At 37.7% G+C, this 26,976-nt stretch overlaps 1 protein-coding gene across 7 annotated transcripts in view; it reads right to left on the bottom strand.

Moving 5' to 3' along the window:
* slc12a6 (solute carrier family 12 member 6) overlaps positions 1–26,976 on the bottom strand; it is a 46,821-nt gene that overhangs the window by 19,254 nt on the left and 591 nt on the right. For 4 of the 7 annotated variants that reach the window (XR_015495070.1, XR_015495071.1, XM_087260175.1 and 1 more), the window contains exons 2-14: positions 23,358–23,608; positions 15,975–16,069; positions 15,364–15,492; positions 13,586–13,732; positions 13,403–13,457; positions 11,775–11,905; positions 11,396–11,637; positions 8,383–8,666; positions 6,862–7,023; positions 6,555–6,653; positions 4,936–4,993; positions 4,423–4,597; positions 1,742–1,860 (exon numbers count right to left, since the gene is read on the bottom strand). Coding sequence is in view for 3 of the 7 variants with exons in the window: in XM_087260175.1 (XP_087116301.1) it covers positions 1,742–1,860; positions 4,423–4,597; positions 4,936–4,993; positions 6,555–6,653; positions 6,862–7,023; positions 8,383–8,666; positions 11,396–11,637; positions 11,775–11,905; positions 13,403–13,457; positions 13,586–13,732; positions 15,364–15,492; positions 15,975–16,069; positions 23,358–23,580 (1,919 nt within the window). In the remaining 4 variants the exon portion in view is untranslated. Of the gene's footprint in view, positions 1–23; positions 2,655–2,731; positions 3,234–4,092; positions 4,598–4,935; positions 4,994–6,554; positions 6,654–6,861; positions 7,024–8,382; positions 8,667–11,395; positions 11,638–11,774; positions 11,906–13,402; positions 13,458–13,585; positions 13,733–15,363; positions 15,493–15,974; positions 16,070–23,357; positions 23,909–26,976 lie in introns of those variants that run through there. The other 3 variants (XR_015495073.1, XR_015495072.1, XM_087260176.1) reach the window with 3 other exon arrangements.

Raw genomic sequence — 26,976 nt, 5'->3', positions numbered from 1 at the left:
CCCGCAGATTTCTTCCCGATCACAGCCCGATCTGTCGGCGAGCTCGTTAACTTCCAAATCGGCCTCAAATCAGGCTTAAAATCCTCTAGTGTGAACTAGGCATTAGGGCGCAGAGTGACGTCGCGGCTCCCGAAGTGTTTTGATTAAGCAATATCTAATCAATAAAAACAGATACGGTGTTTATTTTAATGGCACAAACCTGCACAAATCCAGCACAAACGAATGACACCAGTTTGGTGTGATTCAGACAACCTGGGGTGGAGAGTGACATCATGGCTCCCGAAACATTTTAATTATATCTAAACAACGAAAATAGATAAAGTGTTTGTTTTAACGGCACAAACCAGCACAATTCGGGCACGAACGAATGACACCAGTTTGGTGTGATTTAGACAACCTGGGGTGGAGAGTGACGTCACGGCTCCCGAAATATTTTGCTTATATCTAACCGAGGAGAACAGATACCGTGTTTGTTTTAACGGCACAATCGAGTACAAACGACCTGTGCTGATTTGAAGTCATTTGTGCAACATGGGGTGGAGAGTGACGTCACACGGTCAAAAAAATAATGCTTAATATCTCAGACCCCAAACCAGCACAAACGTTCGCTTTTTTGGCACAAGCGTAGCACAAACGAATGGCATGGTTATAGGGATTTTTTTTTTTTATCGAATGCTAACTTCACGGAGGTGTAGATTTGTCCAGCTGTGGGGTTTTGGAGGTGTCTGCATCAGCATATGTGGATAAGAACAGGACGTGTGTTTGGAAATAACTCAGTTTTCTGACCACACTTCATTATTATTGTTCATTTACTCCTCTGCTGGAGATCAGAACTGAATCTAGAAATAGTTCAGACACAAATCTCTGCTCTTAACAAAGGAGATTAAACATGTGGGCTGATGGAGGTGTTCAGTGGAGTTAGTTTCCACCGTTTCCAAAGTAAAGGAGTAAAGTAAAGGAGTAAAGTAAAGCGGCTGAATGGAGGAGGCTCGTTCTTTATCCTCGCGCTGCAGATGCTCTGTTTAACTGTTTTCTCGCTGGTGAAGCGCTCAGTTTTTACACTTATAAAGTCGCCATGTAAATATTAAATGCACCATGGAGCGACACAACTGACTCTTAAAGGGAATGAGAGACAAGACTCTGATTGGTTTAATGCAGGTTATGCTCAAAACACACCCAGAACTCATAAGAGAATCAGCACAGCCCTGTTAGACCATGCGCCAGGTGCAGAGCGGATTTCTCCATCCTACAATAGCAAAAGTAGATTCAGACACGCTCTTAATGCTTTTGCACTATGAGCTTTAGACTTTGCGCCTAGATTGTTAAAATAGAGCTCTTAATAAGCAATACAGCAGAGGTAGGCATCACCCTTTAGTGGAGGCGGAGCTTATGCACTCTATTACATCATAGAGTGTTTAAATCAGACTGCCTTCAATAAAAGCTTTAGTGTTACACAAGATGATGTTATAGCACTATGAGCTTGAATATATTAAAAGCGGAAGGGGATAATAATAATTAAACTAAATTAATCGTTATTAACATAACGGTGCAATTTCTTATGCAGAATGCTTATTTTAAAGTCCTCATCCAGTCACAGGCCTCAACAAACACATGCAAATGACACACTCTTCTTCTATATATCCTGCCATGTGACTATTGTGAATGATCACACTGCGATACTGATGCTGAAACCACAGATAGTGCAGCCCTAGACTAGTGCGTGTGTGTTTTGGGGGCTCACATGGAGAGGATTGGAGCGACCAGGTCCAGGGATGCGATGAGGATGCCCAGCTCAGCCAGAAGCGCAGTGAGCAGCAGAGCCCATGTGGGTTCACCATTGGCCTTGCCATGACCAAACACCTGCACAAACACACGCCACAGTGAGCAGATCAACACGACAGCACCACACGGCTATACACTACCCTGCTGCATCCTTCAGAACACACTGTACTTTGGGTGGTTACTATGGTATTCGATTGGATGCTACTTGGTTGCTAGGGTAGCCTAGAAAGTTAGAGATTCTGCTAAATATTGTTGAGATGTCCCCTTGTAGTTGCTAGGGTACTCGGTGGTTGCTGTGGTATTTTGAGTGGTTGCTAGGGTATACAAGGTGGATTGTATGGATTTGTGATGGGTTGATAGATGGTTGCCAGGGTATTTGAGTGGTTACTAGGTGGTTACAATGAGATTTGATTGGTTGCTATGTGGTTGCTAGGGTAGTCTAGTAAAAGACTTTGCTAGAAATTTTTGATAGGTTCCCAGATGGTTGCTAGGGTAATTTGGGTGGCTGCTATAGCATTCTAGGTGGTTGCTAGGTGAATTCTGTTGTTTTCTGATGGGTTGATAGATGGTTGCCAGGGTATTTGGATGGTTACTATAGTATTTAATTGGTTGCTATGTGGTTGCTGGGGTGGTCTAGTTAAAAGAGATTTTGCTAGAAATTTCTGATGGGTTCCCAGGTGGTTGCTAGGGTAATTTGGGTGGTTGCTATGGCATTCAGAGTGGCTACTAAGGTATTTTAGGTGGATTCTATGGATTTCTGATGGGTTGATAGATGGTTGCTAGGGTAATTGGGTGAGTACTAGGTGGTTCCTATGGTATTCAGAGTGGATGCTATGTGGTTGCTAGGGTAGTCCAGGATGTTAGAGATTTTCCTGAGGGATTCCAGATTGTTGCTAGGGTAATTTGGGTGGTTGCTTTGGTTTTCTGAGTGGTTGCTGTGAGTGGTTGCCAGGTGGTTTTTAGGGTACTTCGGCGGGTTGTGATATTTTGAGTGTTGCTAAGGTAGTCAAGGTGGTATCTATAGATTTCTGATGGGTTTCTGAATGTTTGCAAGGGTACTTTGAGTGGTAACTATGAAATTTGATTGGCTGCTATGTGGTTGCTAGGGTAGTCTAGTTAGAGATTTTGCTAGAAATTTCTGATGAGTTCCCAGGTGGTTGCTAGGGTAATTTGGGCAGCTGTTATAGCGTTCTAAGTGGTTGCTAAGGTATTCTAGGTGAATTCTGTGGTTTTCTGATGGGTTGATAGATGGTTGCTAGGGTATTTGGGTGGTTACTATGGTATTAGAGTAGTTGCTATGTGGTTGCTAGGGTAGTCTAGTTAGAGATTTTGCTAATGATTTCTGATTGGTTCCCAGATGGTTGATAGGGTAATTTGGGTGGTTGCTATGGCATTCAGAGTGGTTATTCTAGGTGAATTTTGTGGATTTCTTATAGGTTGATAGATGGTTGCTAAGGTATTTGGGTGGTTGCTGTGGTATTCTGAGTGGTTGCTAGAGTATGCAAGGTGGTTGCTAGGAATTTCTGATGGGTTACTATGGTATTTTGGGTGGTTACTAGGTGATTGCTATGGTAATCTGAGTGGTTGCTGTAATAATCCAGGAAGTTAGAGATTGCTAGGGTACTTTAGATGGTTGTTATAATATTTTGAGAGTTGCTAAGGTAGATACTGTGGTTTCTATGGATTTCTGATGGGTTTCTGAATGTTTGCTTGGGTATTTTGGGTAGTTACTAGTTGGTTTCTATGTTATTTTGGGTGGTTGCTAGGGTAGTCCAGAAAGTTTCTAGAGATCTCAGAGGGGTTGCCAAGTGGTTGCTAGAATAATTTGAGTGGTTGCTTTGAGATTCTGAGTGGTTGCTAGGGTACTCTATGTGGATTCTACGGATTTCTGATGGGTTGATAGATTGTTGCTAGGGAATTTGAATGGTTACTAGGTGGTTGCTATGTTATTTTGAGTGGTTGCTAGGGTAGTCCAGGAATTAAAGATTATGCTAGAGATTTCTAAGGGATTTCCAAGGTTGTTGCTAGGGTATTTTGTGTGGTTGCTCTAGTATTCTGAGTGGTTGCTAGAATGTGCTAGGTGGAGGCTAGAAATTTCTAATGGGTTGCTAGGGTATTTTGAGTAGTTACTAGTTGGTCCCTATATTATTCTGGGTGGTTGCTAGGGTAGTCCAGGAAGTGAAAGATTTTGCAAGATATTTCTGAGGGATTTCCAAGGTTGTTGCTAGGGTATTTTCGGTGGTTTCTTTTGTTACTCTGAGTGGTTGCTAGAATGTGCTAGGTGGATGCTAGAAATTTCTGATGGGTCGCTAGGGTATTTTGGGTAGTTACTAATTGGTCCCCATGTTATTCTGGGTGGTTGCTAGGGTAGGGTAGTCCAGAAAGTAACTAGAGATTTTGGAGGGGTTGCCAGGAGTGGTACTTTGGGTTGGTGCTATTTGGTTGCTATGATATTCTGAGTGGTTGCTGGGGTACACTGGGTGGTTGCTATAGTATTGTGAGTGGTTAAATGACCCTAGCATGATGAATTTACACAACATAATCTAAACCATCATAGTAACATAATAAAATAAATATATGAAATCATTGAGATGCATCAGAGTTGCTGCAGTGCATGCTGGGTAGCGGTGTGTGGCTGACCCTCAGGAAGGGGATGATGTTGTCTTTAGCAATGGCCTGCAGGAGGCGAGGAGCTCCGGTCAGTGATTGGAGGCCGGCGCCGCACGTCGAGAAGAATGAGCCAATCACAATGACCCACGGCGACGGCCACGATAGAGTCCCCACCACCAGATACCCCTTCACTGAGTCTCCAAACCTGAACACACACAGCAGAGCGAGAGATCAGGAACACACACACATACACACAGCAGACCAAGAGTTCAGAAAGACACACACACACAAAGAGATGCACACACACATATTTACAGATGCACACACATACACACACCCAACACACTGGAAATTCAGAAAGACACAAACACACATATGCACACAAATACACACACACACACACACACACACACACACACTAAAACAGGAACACATATAAACACAAATACATACCAACTTAAACGCATAGCCATATACAAATATATTCACACACACACACACACACACACACAAGATGAGCATAAGTGTGAATGAGTGACTGACTTATCTCTGAGCACCACACCCTCCACACAGGCCCCGAACAGCAGCACACAGCTCAGATCTGAACACAGCTTCAGGAAAACACCACAACAAGTGAGAAGAACACACACTGATCTAAGAACTGCACACACACACACCTGTGTGAGAAGGCAGTTGCTAAGGTAGTCTGAACGGTTGCTAAATGGTTGCTTTGGTATTCAGATTGGTTGCTAGGGTAGTGTAAGAGATATCAGAGTGGGTGCCAGAAGGTTCCTGGGGTACTTTGGATGGTTGCTATGGTGTTCTAAGTGGTTATTAGGTAGTTGCTAGGGTAATTTAACTAGATGCTACATGGTTCAGAGGGTAATTTAAATAGTTGCTAGCTGGTCACTAAGGAGTTTTAGGGATTTCTGAGAGGTTGCTAGGGTATTTTGTATGGTAGCTAGGTAGTTGGTAGGGATTTCCGAGGTGTTGCCAGGCAGTTGCTAGGGTATTCTGAGTAGTTGTTAGCCAGTTGCTAATATATTTTAACTGGATGATATGTGGTAGATATAGTAGTCTACGTAGTTGCTAGGAGGTTGCTAGGCAGTTGTTAGATATTTCTGAGGGCTCGCTAGAGTATTCTAAATTGTTGCTAAGCAGTTGCTAGGGTACTCTTAATGATTCCTATTGTATTCTGAGTGATTTCTGTGTGGTTACTATAGTAGTAAAGGTGGTTGCTAGGGTATTCTGAGTAGTCTCTGAGTGGTTACTATAGTAGTATAGGTGGTTGCTAGGGTATTCTAAATGTCTCTGTGTGGTTACTATAGTGGCATAGGTGGTTGCTAGGGTATTCTGAGTGGTCTCTGGTAGTATAGGTGGTTGCTAGGGTATTTTGAGTGGTTGTATTCTGAGTGATCTCTGTGTGGTTACTATGCTAGTATAGGTGGTTGCTAGGGTATTCTGAGTGGTCTCTGTGTGGTTATTATGGTAGTATAGGTGGTAGCTAGGGTATTCTGAGTGGTCTCTGTGTGGTTACTATGGTAGTATAGGTGGTTGCTAGGGTATCCCAAGTGGGTTCTGTGTGGTTACTATAGTAGCAGAGGTGGTTGCTAGAGTATTCTCTGAGGTTGTTTTTGGGTGGTTTATGTGTGGTTACCATGGTAGTATAGTCGGTTGCTAGTGTATTCTGAGTAGTCTCTGTGTGGTTACTATGGTAGTATAGGTAGTTGCTAGGGTATTCTGAGTGGTCTCTGTGTGGTTACTATGGTAGTAGAGGTGGTTGCTAAGGTATTTTGAGTGGTTGTGTTCTGAGTGGTTTCTGTGTGGTTACTATGGTAGTACATTTGGTTGCTAGGGTATCCTAAGTGGTTTCTGTGTGGTTACTATGGAAGTAGAGGTGGTTGCTATGGTATTCTCAGAGGTTGTATTTGAGTGGTTTCTGTGTGGTTACTATGGTAGTATAAGTGGTTGCTAGGGTATTCTGAGTGGTTGTCGGGTGGTTGCTAGGCAGTTGCCAGGGCATTTTAAGTGGATGCTAGGTATTAGATTGCTAGAGTAAGATATTGTGACTGGTTGTTAAGTGAATGCTAGAATATTTTAATTGGTTGCTATGCTATTACAATGGTAGTGTGGGTGGTTGCTAGGTCACACTGAGAGGATACAGACGAGGGATGTGGTAAGGATGGCCATGATGGTGCCGATGGGAATGGAGCGCTGAGCGTCTTTCAGATCCCCAGAACGATTCGAACCCGCCATGATTCCTAAAACACACACACACACACACACACACACACACACACACACATCTACCAATCTGCAATCTGTACGATTTATCAAACATAAACATACCATCACCCAGGCTGAATGTATATCATTATGAACAGTCACTGAGGGAATATTCTGAGGTATATTATAATAAGAGTTGTCACTGATTGGTTGATGAATAACAAGAGACAAAGGCAGGATTACCAGTCACGGAAGGGAAGAAAATTCCGACCAATAGCGTGAAGGAGGTGGTGATGTCAGCAAACACATAAGGATAGTGATTGGACACGGCAGGTTTGTGGGCGGAGTGAGAAGAGCCACGCTCGAGAACATCTCCTTTCGCAGAGTACGAGCTCCACAGGTTCTCTACATTTACACACGCACACACACACACACACACATTACTGCAACTAGCACAAAACTAAAACCTTTGTACTGCCAAGTGTTATTCTAGCAATAATAATACACTTCTGTAGTTTAAAGTGTTTTGTACTTAGTTGTGTTTATGTGTGCATCTGTGTGTGTTTGTGTATGTATGTGTTTATATGCGTGTCTGTGTTTATGTATGTATACATGTGTGAGTGTGTGTTTTTGTGTATATTCATGTGTGAATATACGTGTGTGTGTGTGTGTGTGTGTCTGTTTATGTGTGTATATATGCATGTGTGAGTATACGTGTTTGTGTGTGTCTATAGGTATGTGTGAGAACACGTGTTTGCGTAGGTATGTTTGAGTATATGTGCATGTGTTCATTTGTGTGAATATATGTGTGTGTGTGTGTGTGTGTGTGTGTGTGATTGTATGTGTGTATAAATGAATGTGTGAGTATACGTGTGTGTATATGTGTTTGTGTATATATGTGTATATGTGTGTAAGTCTATGTGTGTGTATATGTGTGTGATTGTGTGTGTATATATGAATCTATGACTATATGTGTGTGTTTGTGTATATTTGTGTGTGCGTCTGTGTGTTTGTATTTGTGTGTATATATGTGTGAGTATACGTTTGTGTGTAATTGTGTTTGTGTATGTGAGTGTGTGTCTATATGTATGTATGAGTATACATGTGTGTGTATGTGTTAGTATAGGTTTGTGTATATGTGCATGTATCTGTGTGTGACTGTGTGTATATATGTATGTATACGAGTATACGTGTGTGTATATGTGTTTGTGTGTATTTGTGTATATATGTATCTGTGAATATACATGTATGTTTGTCTGTATATATATTTGTGTGTGCGTGTGTGTGTATTTGTTTATGTGTGTACATATATGTTTGTGTGTGTGTTTATGTGTATGCTTAAATGTGCGTTTGTGTGTGTGTGTATGTTTATGTATGTACATGTTTGTGTGTATATATGCGTATATGTCTGTGTGTGTGTTTATGTGTATGCTTAAACGCGTTTGTGTGTATATGTTTATGTATGTACATGTTTGTGTATATATATATGCGTATATGTCTGTGTGTGTGTGTGTGTTTATGTGTATGCTTAAATGCGTTTATGTGTATATGTTTATGCATGTACATATATATTTGTGTATATATGCGCATATGTTTGTGTGTGTATGTTTATGTGTGTGTGTGTGTATATATTTATGCGTGTACATATATGTTTCTGTGCATATGTGCGCATATGTCTGTATGTTTATGTGTGTGCATAAATGTGTGTGTGTGTATATGTTTATGTGTGTACATATTTGTTTGTGTATATATGTGTGTGTGTACCCTTAATGACTCCACTGGCGAGTCCAGGGATGCCCTGTATCTGTGTGAGCTCGTTGTGTGTGAAGTGTTCGTCACAGGCGGCGCTGAGTTCAGAGCTGTTGCAGAAGAGTCTCCACACGTCTGTGGTTTTTTCCAGTGGTGCAACCGATGGCGGCGCTGCAGTGCTGTTGAAGAGCTCACTGCCGTTCACTGAGTCCTGCGGTAAAACCTCGCGCAGCGTCTTTACACACTGACCGTCCTTCAGCTCATGCTGAGACAGACTCATGTTGCCCAGCATACACACACTACAGGACGAACACACCATAAACATATAAATATATATCATGATAATATCGTGACATGATATAATATCATGATAATAACATATCGGGATTTAATAGTATTATATTGTGATATGGTATCGCGATATAATATAATATCATGATATAGTAATATAATATTGTGATAATATTGTATCGTAATATAATATCATGATAGTACTGTATAATGTTATAAAAAATATTGCAATACTATCGTATCGTGATATAATATCATGATATAATAATATAATATTGTGATAATATTGTATTACAATTTAATATAATATTGTATCGTAGTATAATATCATGATATTACTGTATCATGTTATGATAATATAATATTGTAATAGTATTGTATTATGATATAATAACAATATTTCCATGATATGGCAGCGTAATATAATAATACAATATTGTGATAATATTGTATTACGATATAATAATATAACCATGATAATATCGTATCGTAATATAATATCATGATAGTATTGTATAATGTTATAAAAAATAACGCAATACTATCGTATCGTGATATGATATAATATCGTGACAACATGGCACCATGATATAACATAATATTGTGATAATATAGCATTGTAATATAATATCATGATAATATTGTATTGTGATATAATATAACCATGATAATATCATATCGTAATATAATATCATGATATTACTGTATCATGTTATAATGAAATAATATTATCATATTATTGTTTCGCAATATAATATAATACTATGATATAATAATATAATATTGTATCGCAATATAATATCATGATATAATAATTTTACATTGTGATAATATTGTATTGTAGTATAACATCATGATATTATTGTATCATATTATGATAATATAATATTGTAATAGTATCGTATCATGATATAATAACAATATTTCCATAATATGGCATCGTAATATAATAATACAATATTGTGATAATATTGTATTACGATATAATAATTTAACCATGATAATATTGTATCGTAATATAATATTATGATAGTATTGTATAATGTTATAAAAAAAATCGCAATACTATCGTATCGTGATATGATATAATATCATGATATAATAATATAATATTGTGATAATATTGTATTACGATATAATAATATAACCATGATAATATCGCATTGTAATATAATATCATGATAGTATTGTATAATGTTATAAAAAATATCGCAATATTATCGTATCGTGATATGATATAATATAATATCGTGACAACATGGCACCGTGATATAACATAATATTGTGATAATATAGCATTGTCATATAATATCATGATAATATTGTATTGTGATATAATATAACCATGATAATATCATATCGTAATATAATATCATAACTGTATCATGTTATAATGAAATAATATTATCATATTATTGTTTCGCGATATAATATAATATTATGATATAACATTATAATATTGTGGTAATATTGTATCGTAATATAATATCATGATATAATAATTTAACATTGTGATTATATTGTATCGTAGTATATCATCATGATATTATTGTATCATATTATGATAATATAATATTGTAATAGTATCGTATCATGATATAATAACAATATTTCCATAATATGGCATCGTAATATAATATCATGAAAGTACTGTATAATGTTATAAAAAAATTGCAATACTATCATATTATGATATGATATAATATCATGATATAATATAATATTGTGATAATACTGGATTACAATATAATAATATAACCATGATAATATCGTACCGTAATATAATATGATAGTATTGTATTATGTTATAAAAAAATATCACAATACTATCGTATCATGATATGATATAATATCATGATATAATAATATAATATTGTGATAATATTGTATTACGATATAATAATATAACCATGATAATATGGTATCGTAATATAATATCATGATATTATTGTATGTTATAAAAAATAACGCAATACTATCGTATCGTGATATGATATAATATCGTGACAACATGGCACCATGATATAACATAATATTGTGATAATATAGCATTGTAATATAATATCATGATAATATTGTATTGTGATATAATATAACCATGATAATATCATATCGTAATATATCATGATATTACTGTATCATGTTATAATAATATAATATAATATAATATTGCGATAACATGGCATTGTGATATAATAACAATACTGTGATAATATGGCATCGTAATATATCATTATAATATCGTAACGTGATATAATAATATAACATAATAATATCATATCCTAATTTAATATCATGCTATTTATGTATCATGTTATGATAATATAACATCATTATACTATCTTATCGTGATATAATATAATAATGTGATAACATGGCATAGTGATATAATAACATAATATTGTGATAATATGGCATCGTAACATGATATCATGATAATATCTTATCGTAACATAATATCCTGATATAACTGTACCATGTTATAATAAAATATCAGAATACTATCGTTTCGTGATATAATATAATATCGTGATAACATGACATTGTGATATAATAACAATATTGTGGTAATATGGCATTGTAATATAATATTATGATAATATCGTATCGTGATATAATAATATAATATCGTAATACTATCGTATAGTGATGTACTAAAATAATATTGCGATAATATGACATAGTAATATCATGATAATATCGTATCGTAGGCACTTGTGAATGTGCCGATACTCACGGGAATGACGGCGGGCTGAATGCGGACACCAGCGCGCCGGTGTAGATGGACAGAATAGATATGATCACGCAGGCCAGAAACACAGACGCCAGCTTGTTGACGTATTTGACTCCCACAAACACCAGCAGGGACATGAGCAGCAAGAAGATGGAGCCGTACACACGCATGTTATTCAACATGGCCGCCGCCTCGCCGTCAGGGGTGTCGGAAACGAAGATAGCGGCGCCGGGAGCGATGTACATCTGCAGAAAACACAAACAAAACATTCAGCTTCTCATGTAGTTTTTGGGTTGTTTCTAGTCTAGTCTACAGTGCTAAGCATAAATAAATGTGTGTGTGTGTGTGTGTGTGTGGTGTGTGTAGAAAAGCAGATTCGCACCAGCAGGATCTCAATGGCTCCGAGGATGTACATGGAGCCTGCAAACGTGGTTCCCAGATAGAAGCAGGAGCCGACGGCACCACCGAACTCAGGACCCAGAGAACGAGAGATCATGAAGTACGAGCCTCCAGCTGCAGCACACACACACACACACATATGCACACACACACATATATGCACACGCGCACACACACACACATGCGCGCACATATGCATTCACGCACATATATGCACGTACACACACACACACACATATGCATTCACACATATATATGTACGCGCACACACGCACACACACATAAACACACACATATGCACGCACATACACACATACATAAACATATATGCATACACAAACACGCGTGCACACACAATTACACACACATACACACACATACATGCAAAAATAACACATACACACACACACAAACATACACAGACACACATGAATACACACACACACAAACATATACACAAACATACATAAACACACAAAGATAAATACAGACACAAACACACACAAACAAACATGCATGAATACACGCCACAACAAACACACACCACATATACACAAATACACACACACACACACACACAGACATATACACAATCATACATAAACACACACAGATATATACAGACACAAACACACACGCATGAATACACACCACAACAAACACACACCACATATACACAAATACACACACACACACACACACACACACACACACACACAATCATACATAAACACACACACAAATATATACAGACACAAACACACACGCATGAATACACACCACAATAAACACACACCACATATACACAAATATATACACACACAGACATACACACACACACACACACAGACATACAAACACACACACACACACACACAGACATATACACAATCATACATAAACACACACACAGATATATACAGACACAAACACACACAAACAAACATGCATGAAAACACACACCACAATAAACACAAATATACACACATGCACACACACAAAGACCCACGCATCCCAAATAAACAAATGCGCACATGTGCACGCGCACACACACACACACACATCCAATATAAACAAATACGCACATGTACACACATAACACACATACACAAATATGCACATGCATACAAACACACACATAAACACACACATCAACACAAATATACATTTGCACACATCAAAAACACACACAGACAAACAAGGACAGATCACAGACACACACATAGTGACACGGGAACATGCGCATGCACACACACACCCCATATACACAAATATACACAAACACACACACAACCATCACAAAAAGCACACAACATACACACAAGCACACACACACACATCAAACATGCAAACACAAAAACACACACATTCACAAATCACATATACACAAACAATCGCACACACACACATACACAAGCCCACATCACACAATCACACACACACCCCACAAGCGCACATCACACACGCACACACATACATACCAACAGGTGTGTGTTAGTCACTATGTTAACTCTACAACAGCAGGAGAGAGAGCGTCAACAAACCGCACAACATCACAACACAACACACACTACACTACAGCTTCTGCTCGATACAGGAGAGACGGCTTACCTGGAACCACTCCATTAGTGGCGATGGCACTCATAGATATTGCAGTCAGCAGTGTCTGAACACACACACACACACACACACACAATCAATATTTAAAGCTTTTTTAGAAAGTAAAAATGCAGAGTTGTGTGTGTGTGTGTGTCTGTATGTGAGTGTGTGCATCTATGTGTGTGTGTGACTCACGCAGCAGCAGCAGATGAAGACGATACACAGCGCCTGCAGGACTCCAGCCGTCCCCACGACCCAGGTCAGCCGGAGGAACAGAATCACCCCGAAGATGTTCTGCAGACACGGCAGGTACACACCCATGAACGTGCCCATCTGAGGAGACTGAACACACACACACACACACACGCGCGCGCGCGCGCGCGCGGGGGGAAACGGTCAGTCACGCAGGCCTCTGATCTGTGTGTGTGAGACTGAGTGAGGTGTCTTTCTCTCTCTGTGTATGTGTGTGTCCACGTGTCTGTGTGTGTATCTGTATTTGTGTCTGTGTGTGTCTCTTTCTCTGAATGTGTGTGTATGTGTGTGTCTGTGTGTGTGTGTGTGTGTCTGTTTTTGTGTCTGTGTGTGTCTCTTTCTCTGAATGTCTGTGTATGTGTGTGTCTGTGTGTGTGTGTATCTGTTTTTGTGTGTGTGTGTGTCTCTTTCTCTGAATGTGTGTGTGTGTGTGTATCTGTATTTGTGTCTATGTGTGTCTCTTTTTCTGAATGTGTGCGTATGTGTGTGTGTCCACTCTGTGTGTTTGTGCGTCTGTGTGTATCTGTATTTGTGTCTGTGTGTGTCTCTTTCTCTGAATGTGTGTGTGTGTGTGTGTGTGTGTCTGTGTGTGTGTGTGTATCTGTATTTGTGTCTATGTGTGTCTCTTTCTCTGAATGTGTGTGTGTGTGTGTGTCCACTCTGTGTGTTTGTGTGTCTGTGTGTGTCTCTTTCTCTGAATGTGTGTGTATGTGTGTGTTTGTGTGTGTGTATCTGTATTTGTATTTGTGTCTGTGTGTGTCTCTCTCTGAATGTGTGTGTTTGTGTGTCTGTGTGTGTCTTTCTCTGAATGTGTGTGTCCACTCAGTGTGTTTGTTTGTGTGTCTGTGTATCTGTATTTGTGTCTTTGTGTGTCTCTTTCTCTGAATGTGTGTGTATGTGTCTGTATATGTGTGAGTGTGTGTGTGTGTGTGTGTGTATGCATGTCTGTCTGTCTGTGTGTGTCTCTCTTTCTCTGAATGTGTGTCTGTGTGTGTTTGTGTGTGTCTCCAGGTAAGTATTTGTTGTGTGTCTTTGTATCTGTGTGTGTTTGTGTGTCTGTGTGTGTGTGTGTGTGTGTCTCTTTCTCTGAAAGTAAGTGTCTGTGTCTGTCTGTGTGTGTGTGTATGTGTGTGTGTGTGTGTCTTTCTCTGAATGTGTGAGTTTATGTGTGTATGTGTGTGTGTGTGTGTGTGTGTGTGTATGTGTGTCTCTGTGTGTGAGTCTCTTTCTCTTTGTGTGTGTATGTACGTCTGTGTGCATGTGTGTGTCCCCGGCTGAGTATTTGTTGTGTGTGTCTTTGTCTCTGTTTGTGTGTCTGTGTTTGTGTTTATGCATGCATGTCTATCCGAGTGTGTGTATGTGTGTGTCTATGTGTGTATCTGCATGTGTGTGTGTGTGTCTCTTTCTCTGAATGTGTGTCTGTGTGTGCATGTACGTCTGTGTGCGTGTGTATGTATGTGTGCACATGCGTGTTTGTGTGTCTTTCTCTGAATGTGTGTGTCTATGTGTATGTGTGTATGTGTGTGTCTGTGTGCGAGTCTCTTTCTCTGTGTGTCTCTGTGTGTATGTACGTCTGTGTGCATGTGTGTGTCTGTGTCTGTGTGCCTCTCTCTCTGACTGTGTGTATGTACGTCTGTGTGTATGTATGTCTGTGTGTGTGCGTGTCTTTCATTGAATGTGATTATGTATGTCAGTGTGTGTGTGTGTGTGTGTGTGTTCACCTTGCTGGGTTTGCGTTTCTCCCCGATGCTCTCTGCCTCCTCGTGCTCTTTCGCTCCCTGTGTGAGGTTTGTGTAGTTCGCCAGACGATTGAGCAGAGACGACACTTTAGGACGAGTGTCCATCTCCTCCTGCACACACACACACACACACACACACACATACACCTTTCATCATTGCTAGAGAATGACTTCATAAACAGGATAATGGTCACCTCAGGCCTTATTTCCCTCTAAAGACAACATTACAGCCTTAAAATAACAAGTATAAAATAATGACAACAAAATAATCATCATAAATAATACAGGAAAATGTTCAAACAGGTTTTAATAATGTAAACATATTATTAAAATGCTCTTTTTTTTAATTGTGACTAAGTTAAATTCACTAGTACAGCTGTAAATGTGCATTTTAACAGGTTTTGTATTCAATACTTTTATTTTTTTAACAATTTTACTAAATTAAATACAGCCATGAACTCTTTTAACATGCTTAATTGTGATGCAAATCTTGGTCGCTCTGTTGTCTTGATGTAAGATGTGATGAAATAGTTTTAACAGGCTCATGGTAAAGAGATTGAGATGCAGCGTAATGAAACAGCGAGCGCTCAAACCTCAAACAGAGCCAGATTCCTGTCGTAGAAATCATCGTCATCCATAGCGTGAGAGTTATTGATGTAGACGCTGGACAGCTTCACTCCACCATCACCTGATATATACACACACACACACACATATATAAGAAGACACAAACACATACAAACATGTGCACATACACACACACACACGAAAACATAAACACATACAAACAAATGAACACGCACGTTCACATATGCACACACATAAAAAACACAAACACGTGCACATGCATACACAAACACACACAAAAACACAAACACATGCCTATACACATACCCACAAACACGAAAACACATAGACATGAACACACACACACACACACACACAGGTATGCACACGTACGAAAACACGAACAAGAGAGCATACACATGCACACACACACACACGCAAACACACATATGCGAAAACACAAACAAGAGAGCATACACATGCACACACACACACATACACGCAAACACACACATGCGAAAACCCAAACACGTACACACATACAAACACATGAACACGCACGTGCACATATGCACACACAGACAAACACATGCACACAAAACACACACAGATATGCCCACACACACACACAAATACACATGCACACACACAAAAACACATGCACACACACAAAAACACAAACATGAACACACACGTGCAGACACACACAAAAACAAATACACGTGAACACACGAAAACACATGCACACACACACACACAAATGCATACGCATGAACACACGTGCACACACACACACAAATACATGTGCACACACACACGAAAACACATGCACACAAACAAAAATGCATGCACATGAACACACATGCACACACACAAAAACACAAACATGAACACACACGTGCAGACACACACAAAAACAAATACACGTGAACACACGAAAACACATGCACACACACACACAAATGCATACGCATGAACACACGTGCACACACACACACACACAAATACATGTGCACACACACACGAAAACACATGCACACAAACAAAAATGCATGCACATGAACACACATGCACACACACAAAAACACAAACATGAACACACATGCACATACACACACACACACACACACACACACACACACAAACAAATACATGTGCACACACAAGAAAACACATGCACACACACAAAAATGCATACGCATGAACACACATGCACACACATGATCACACGTGCACATACACACATACAAACACACACGTACACACAAAAAATGCATAAGCATGAACACACATGCACACACAAAAACACAAACATGAACACACACGTGTAAATGCACACACAAACACACATGTACACACACAAAAATGCATGCGCATGAACACACATGCACGCACACACACAGATATGCACAGCCACAAACACAAACATGAACACACACATGCACATACACACACAACACGCACGAAAACACACATGAACACACACACAGATATGCACACACAAAACATGCACAACATGTACACATGTGCACAGACACATACACATGAACACACACGTGCACACACAAACATATGCGCACACACACAAAAACAAACACATGAACACACACATACACAAACACACACACACACACACAAAGATATGCACACACAAAAAAACACATACACATAAACACACACGAAACACATACACATGAACACACACGAAACACCTACACATGAACACACATGCATGCACAAACACACACAGAATCGCACACACACGAAAACACCCACATGAACACATACATGCACAGACATGCGTACACTCAAAAACATAAACGTCATGCACACACACAATCAACAAAATACATGCACAAAAACAAACATGCACAAATACATACACAAGCATACTCACACACACACACACACACACACACACATACAAGTTTATTGGTCAGTATAAGTGTTTGAGAAACCTGTCAGGAAACAATCAGTCATTATACACTGTTATAAACGATAGTCATTATAAATGTGTATTTCAGTCCAGCAGATGTGGACGCATCTCAGTCTTATGTTGGATCACACGACAATAAAGTGCGTCACCAGAAGAAAATAGTCAGCACACACACTCTCACTTCCCCAACACACACACATATATGAAATTTCTGCCTTGCAACACACTTTAACATAACGACACACTCTGTGCAAACACACAGTCCATAACACACAGCGGTACATCTGCATCTCTGAGACAAACCTTCTGCCATTAAAAAACAAAACATTTAACGAAACAGTTCTGAATAACATAAAAATAAAATTAATATAATATAATATCATAAATTAAAAAAATAAAATTAATATAATATAATAATAAATAATTTTTTATAATATAATAAAAAATAAATATAATATATATATATATATATAATATTATATATATATATATATATATATATATATATATATATATATATATATAAATAATAATAAATAAAATAATATAATATATATAATATATATTTATATATAAATTTTTATATATTATATTTATATAATAATTTTAATATAATATAATATATATAATATAATAATGAATAAATATAATATATATATATAATATATTATATATATAATAAAATAGAATATATATATATATATATATATATATATATATATATAAATATAAATAATATATAATTATATATTAATTTTTATATATATATTTATATATTATATTTATATAATAATTTTAATATAATATTATATATATATAATATAATAATAAATAAATATAATATATATAACATAATTGTAAATATGAACTTAAAGACTCCACTAGAGTTATTCTTGACTGTCTCTGCTTCCTGAAATACACATTCAGCTTCAACTATCATCTAATAACATCTTCTGTGTGTGTGTGTGTGTGTGTGTGTGTGTGTGTGTGTGTGTGTGTGTGTGTGTGTGTGTGTGTGTGTGTGTGTGTGTGTAATAATCTGCAGGTTTCACCAAGTCAAACCTGTGTGTGTGTGTGTGTGTTTACTAGGGTTGCACAATATATGGTTTAAGCATGGATATGGCAGTCTCTTCATTCACAATAGTCATACATCGCAGGATATGTGCAATGTAGAGTTTGTATTAAAATTGATCATGTGCACGTGTTTTTGATGCCTGTGATTAAAAAATGATGTTAAAAGCATCAGGTATAAGGAATCGTACTACTTGTGACTTTAACTATGATTATTTTTATTGAATTATTTTTGTGTTTATCATTCAGTTACTGAACTTAAATACTGTGAGACTCGGGACATAATAAACATGTATTTTTGTTGTATATTTTTCTTGACTTTATTTTCAAATCATTTCGCATGAAAATACTCACAACACATGCACATACAGAAATGACCTGCAAATATCACAGAACAACTGCGGAAATATGTCGGGGAAATTTACTAATTAGATTTATTGGATTTATGGAGATGCACTCCCACTGCAGAATCATCATCTAACATTATGAGTTATTGAGGGCTCTATTTTAATGATCTAGGTGGAAAGTCTAAAGCTTTCATGGTGCAAAAGCATTAAGGGCATGGCTCACGCCCCATTCACACGGGACTACAGCGTCAACGCTTGACTGAAGGCGTGTCTGAAGTTGGGGCTGACGCGATCGTCATAGCAGCGTCAGCCAATGAAATTCAGTCAGCAAAAGGCCACTGTCTAGCTGTGTATTTGCATACAGCGATCTGATTGGTTGACGCTTCCACAATGCAGTTCGGCAACGACTGACGTCACCCATTCAAAGTGAATGGGAAGCATTGACGCTGACGCCCCGTGTGAATGGGGCGTCGGGGTTTCTGCAGGTTTCACCAAGTCAAATTTTAAGACTTTTTAAAGACTATATGAATAAAATTTCCGACTTTCAGAGGGCAAAATGCTAAGTATTTTTGTAATGGCCAGTGGATTTTTTTCTTACTTGCCCCATTAAAATAAAAGTTCAGTTATTTCTTAGCTACACATTTTAAATAATGTGTCAAAGAAGCAAACTCTAGTTAAATGCATCATTTTTATTACCATTCATTCATTCATTTTCTCTTCGGCTTAATCCCTTTAATAATCAGGGGTCGCCACGGCAGAATGAACCATCATTTTTTAACACCATAACTTTTTTTTTTTTTTTAAAGACAAGTTTTAAAAAATATAATAAACTAAATTTTATCCACAACATACATTTATGGACAAATACACGAAGAACTTTTAAAGAAATGTTATTGTAAGGAGGTAAAGAAGATAATTAAACCATATTGGTAAATTTCAGAGGGATTGTTTGTTGTATTGATTGGGTAGCTTTACACAGAAAAAGACAAATTAAGACCTGCTTAAAAGTATTTAAGACCTGCAATACCATATTTCAGTGAATTTAAAACTTTAAGGCATAATCTTTTTGAAATTTAAGACATTTTAAGACCCAGCGGGCACCATGCTGTCTGAATCCACTTTTACTATATTAAAGATGGATAAATCCGCTCTGCACCTGGCGCATGGTCTAACAGGGCTGTGCTGATTCTCTTAATGAGTTCTGGGTGTGTTTTGAGCATATCGTGCATTAACCAATCAGAGTCTCGTCTCTCATTCCCTTTAAGAGTAAGTTGCGTCGCTCCATGGTGCATTTAATATTTACATGGTGGCTTTGCGAGAAAACAGTTGAACAGAGCATCTGCAGCGCGAGGATAAAGAACGAGCCTCCTCCATTCAGCCTCTTTACTTTACTCCTTTACTTTACTCCTTTACTTTGGTGGAGTGAGGAAACGGTGGAAACATCCATCAGCCCACATGTTTAATCTCCTTTGTTAAGAGCAGAGATTTTTGTCTGAACTATTTCTAGATTCAGTTCTGATCTCCAGCAGAGGAATAAATAAACAATAATAATGAAGTGTGGTCAGAAGACTGAGTTATATCCAAACACACGTCCTGTTCTTATCCACATATGCTGATGCAGACCTCTCCAAAACCCCACAGCTGGACACATCTACACTTGTGTTTATTAAAGCAGATATAAATCTGCAGATAATCAATAATACTGCTAATAATGATCACATTATGCACACATTATAACACCTCTGAAGCGACGCCGACGGATCCACAATGCAGTTCGGCAATGCCTGACATCACCCATTCAAAGTGAATGGGAAGCGTTGAAGCTGACGCCCAGTGTGAATGGCACATAACTATAGCCAAGGTAAGCCACTCACTCCCTTTTGCACTCTCACACACACACACACACGCACTGTTATTGCGTCACTGCATTCTTCCCAGAGGTGTGCCGTTCAGGTATAAAGCTTTTGAAATGAGAAGATTTCTGCGTGTGTGTGTGTGTTTGTGTGTGTGTGTGTGTGTGTGAGTGTGTTAAGGCGTTTGTGTGAAGGGTATTTCCCCTTTTAGATGATGATGTTGCAGACTCTGAGTCACACCCTCACAGCCGAACACTGCGCTGCACTGACTAGCACTTACAGTAATTAAAATAGATTCTGAGACTGAACTACAACTGCCAGACAGAAACCTTTCAGCTAAAAAAGATGGTAAAAATACAACTGAATGAAGGCAAAACTAAAAAACATACGAGGTTAGTGTGTAAAACTGTGTGCATTAATTATGGAAGTTAGTTTTATTTTAGTTGTTTATGCATACTTGTGTCATTGAGCATTCTCATTAGGCTGGCTTGTGTAGCAAGCCAGACTATTGTTATCCTATTTTTCTTCTGAGACTAAAAATTAAACTCTATCTCCTCCTAGAGCTTTCAAGCTATGACCACCAAACTCACACCAGACCTCCAAACTTGTCTGACTCGGGTTGCTATATCTTTTCCGACTGATCCGACTTTTGGTTTTCCGAAAAACGTCCCGGGACCGTCTGAAAAATCCCATTGACTTAACATTGGACCAAACTTTGTGACCTCATAAGTCTGCATCAGACTGTCCTACAGGCTTCTAACTGGGCTCATTTAACTCAGACTATCTAACTGCCAATAACTGATGAGCTTTAACTTTCTGGCCACACCCTAGCAACCACTTTTGGGACCCTAGAAACTGTCCCATAGACTTCCACTGCAAAAAACTCTCATTGACTTTACATTGGGTCAAACTTTGTGAGCTCATAACTCTACATCAGACTGTCGCACAGACTTCTAACTGGGCTCATTTAACTCAGACTACCAAACTACCAATAACTGATGAGCTTTTAACTTTTTAGCCACACCCCTAACAACCAGATATGGTACCCTAGCAACGGTCCCATAGACCTCCATTATAGAGGTTCAGATTGATATTGTCATGCTGCAGTGTGATAGAGACATGTGTGTTGCTTTTAACTGTTCATACTGGCAAGAAGCTTTGATACATCATCAGTCAACAAAACAGACTAACCTAGCAACGATATAACAGCAGCTATATCTCAGTATCAGAAAATCGTAGAGAAGCGGGGGTTGGCTTGTTTGACTTATGCCAGCACACCATCCATCCATCCATCCATCCATCCATCCCTCTATCTATCTATCTATCTATCTATCTATCTATCTATCTATCTATCTATCTATCTATCTATCTATCTTTTCATACTTTTTAAAACTGTTTAAAATAAATAAACTATTACCGTCAGGCTTTCACAAGCCAGCCTCAAAGTTTGTTCTCAAACTTTAAGAATCTAGTTACTATTACTTCAATAACAATATGAGAGTATCCTGGTTCAGATCATAGTAGGGTGTATCACTGTATGTTTAGTTGGGTTTTAATACCATTACATGCATAATATATACAAATACGAGTGAGGGAATAAGTATTGAACACATCAGAAAACAGAGAGTGTCAAAATCTTGATAATCTGTGGGCCTCGTCTATCAAATCTGAGCTTTATTCTGTATTCTCTATTGGATTCGGCTCAGGTGATTGGCTGGGCCATTCTACAGGTTGGTTTTCTTTCTCTGAAAGCATCTGAGAGTCTCTTTGGCTGTGTTTTGGTTCATTATCTTGCTGAAATGGTTTCATCTTCATCCTCTGCTGATGTAGATGTTAAACTGAAGCAGCTGATGTTCATTTACACTGAGGAAGGACAGACGGTTACTCAAGACCGACTGAGAGATTTCAGCTGCTGTCTGGGCTTTCACTGCTAAACTACACCTCCCTTTCTTCATGTGTTCAATACTTTTGCCCTGCATCATTTCATTTAACTACACAGAAGGTCATTTGTAAACTAATTAGTTTTGTTTTATTTGCATATCTGGATTTCTTTGGGTGTCGCCAACATCCAGGGAAAATTTCAAGTCAACAGCACCTTTAGAAATTTCCCCTGCTGCATATACAGCGTATAATCAATATGAACTAAATAAATATGAACACTCTATTCTATCAGCAGAAATGCCTGCAGTAGGTGCGTCTCACCTTGTTCGTGGCCGCGGTCCGGTGTTTCAGCCCCTGTGGAGGTGTTGAAGGCCCCAGATGCCTCGCTGACGCTCTCTCTGGAGCCGAAGCGGACCCTGGCATTGGAGCGGCCGCTGATGTCCGGCGACGTGTCCGGCAGATCCTCCGCTTTGGTTGGGGTCACGGTAAAGCGCACGGAGGAGGCCATGGCAGCGTCCCGCACCGCCGGCTGCTGGGAGTCCATCAGGACGGAGTCCCCGGGGGTCACTCAGCTGACGACGCGTGCAGCACACACACACAACATCATTCTACTATCAGATGATGCACGAAAACAACCAAAACACACTCCTATCAGCTTAACAGAGCACCACTAATTGAACAATACGAGGAATCTGTGCGTTCAGTGTACGAGTGTGAATCCCTAAAAGAGCTCGTTTTTGCTCAGATCAGCGCTTGAATCTGCTGCGTCAGCGCTTTATGGCTCTGTGGGACATCATCTGACAGTGTGTGACAAATTAACACTGCTCTTCTACTCTTATTCAACATAAAGCACGCTTTGTTTATACAGAACGCTGTCGTGAGAAACAACGGTGGATGATGGATCAAGTGTGTGTGTGTGTGTGTGTGTGTGTGTGAGAGAGAGAGAGAGGGAGGTAGGGGAGAAAAAGAGAAACAGAACAAAATGGAGTTAAAACATGACGCAAAATACTGAACCTAAAAACTGGTTCTAGCTGGTCTAAAGCAAAAATAGGAGAATCATAACACACGGATGACCTCACAAGTAACATCTCAACAGTGTTCAGCCAGAGTCAGAAAAAAACAACAAGCAAAAACAAAAGCACAGATGCATATAATATGTATTAGTGCAGGGGTTCCCAAACTTTTCAGCCCGCGACCCCCAAAATAACAATTCCAGTGACTCGCGACCCCCAATATCCTCTGAGGTGGTTATAAATACAGAAACCTTGCATGCAATGACGCAGACACACCAATTAAATTTGTGTCAGTGCTTTAAATGTGCCAGAAAGTATAACCTGATGTTATAAAATCAAAATGCATCTGACGCTATTGCTGCCTTTAATATAATGTAATTACCCCAGGGGGCGCAATCCAATAGAACTAGTAACTATATAGTATATAGTAACTATAAACGACTATTTTTATTTTCAGTATAGTTATGGATAAAATATATTAATTCTTATGGTTTAATAAAAATAAATAGATTTTTGGAAATCACCAGGCGACCCCCCTTCATTGCCCCGCGACCCTTCGGGGGGTCCCGACGCCCACTTTGGGAACCACTGTACTACACTACCGTATTTCAATACTGGTCATATGGTGGTACTTGGAGGGACTATTTTTTCTGAAGTGGTACTTGATGAAAAAAGTTTGAGAACCACTGTTTTATACAGTATGGAATCCAATGATCTCTTACTTTGAAAAGGGCTTAACACTTTCCCCAAACTAAAACTAAGAGGGGAATTAAAAGGTCTATGCTTAAAAGTATAACGCAATCAAACTCAATGGGCAAACATTGATATTAAAAACTTCCTCACTGAAATAAAACAAATACATTCTTTATCAAATCTTTGTATGTATTATTTCACCTTGTTCTTCCTTCAATAATATATATATATATATATATATATATATATATATATATATATATATATATATATATATATATATTTATATATATATATATATATATATATATATATATATATATATATATATATATATATATATATATATATACAGTTGAAGTCAGAATTATTCGCCCCCTTTTGATTTTTTTTTCTTTTAAATATTTCCCAAATGATTTTTAACAGAGCAAGGAAATGTTCACAGTATGTCTGATAATATTTTTTCTTCTGGAGAAAGTCTTATTTGTTTTATTTCAGCTAGAATAAAAGCAGTTTTTAATTTTTTAAACACAATTTTTTAGGTCAATATTATTAGCCCCTTTAAGCTATATTTGTTTCTGATAGTCTACAGAACAAACCATCGTTATACAATAACTTGCCTAATTACCCTAACCTGCCTTGTCCACCTTATTACCCTAGTGAAGCCTTTAAATGTCACTTTAAGCTGTATAGAAGTGTCTTGAAGAATATTTAGTCTAATATTATTTACTGTCATCATGACAAAGAGAAAATAAATCAGTTATTAGAGATGAGTTATTAACACTATTATGATTAGAAATGTGTTGAAACAATCTTCCCTCCTTTAAACAGAATTTGGGGAAAAAATAAACAGGGGTAATAATAATTCAGGGGGGCTAATAATTCTGACTTCAACTGTATATACATGTATGTCTATATGCATGTACAGTGCTCAGCATATATAAGCACACCCCTCACAGATCTCTCATTCAAATTCATATGTTTAGCAGGAAGCTCTACAATATTATATTTGTGCAAATACAACATTAGTTAGTACTGAAGCTAAATCTGGAGCTCATCTAACCAAATAACTTACAATAATGTTCCAAAAACTAGTACAGCCAAATTTATGTCATAGAAAATTATTAAATACAAATTTAATAAAGAGGAAAAAAATCAAGACAAGCAAAAAAAAAAATTATAAAAGTTAAGTTGAAATTGTGTAGTTTGTATTTATTTTTGCAATATTTAGCCGGTATTTAATTGTATTATCTTTCAATTTCTAAACATGTTTGGTAACAAATATTATTGTGATGAATTCATCGGTTTAATAAAAAATATTACTTTTCAAAATGGGCTGTACTCAATTATGCTGAACACCAGGGGCAGATTTAACCATAAAGCAAGGTAAGCGGCCGCTTAGGGCCCCCAATAAATATCAAGAAGTATAAATTATACCCATGATCAATATATAACATCATTTTCTGCCATATTTTGTATGGTGAGAGTTAAAAAAAATACAATTTTAACGTAATTAAATATTATTATAATAATGTAATGTTATGTCATAATAGCAATATTAAATTTATATATATATATATATATCATGGAGCAGTTTAGTAGTAAATTTCATAAAAAAAAATTCTTTATTATGTTACAATTTTTTATTCATTTTATGAAAACTAATAATATAAAAAGTAGAGACTTAATTATTTTAAAATGTCAAAAAAAACAGCAATATAAATAAAATTAAATAAAAGTGGAAAGGGTGCATTTCAGGACTTGAACCCTATAGCTGGAATTGCTTGGGGGACAAAATCACTAATTCAGCCCCTGCTGAGCACTGTATATATGTATATAACAGCACAGTGTGTGTGTATGTGTGTGTGTGTGTTTTTATATATATATATATATATATATATATATATATATATATATAGATATATATATATATATATAGATATATATTTCCCAGAAATGGGTTGCAGCTGGAAGGACATACACTGCATAAAACATATGCTGGATAAGTTGGCGGTTCATTCCGCTGTGGTGACCCCTGATTAATAAAGGGACTAAGCCGAAAAGAAAATGAATGAATGAATATGTGTACATATATGTGTGAGTGTGTGTATGTAATATGTATCCATGTATGTATATGTTTGTCACTGAATAACAACTAGCTGGATTATGGTAGCATTATACCAGCTAGCTGCCCAAATTGCCATCTTTCTAGCCATCGCACCCTCAGAAACCTT

Source organism: Danio rerio, chromosome 7, assembly GCF_052040795.2.
Source record: "Danio rerio strain M-AB ecotype USA chromosome 7, GRCz13ab, whole genome shotgun sequence".
NCBI lineage: Eukaryota > Metazoa > Chordata > Actinopteri > Cypriniformes > Danionidae > Danio > Danio rerio.
The sequence above is the reverse complement of the archived record's forward strand: the minus strand, read 5'-3'. Positions and strand labels throughout refer to the sequence as shown.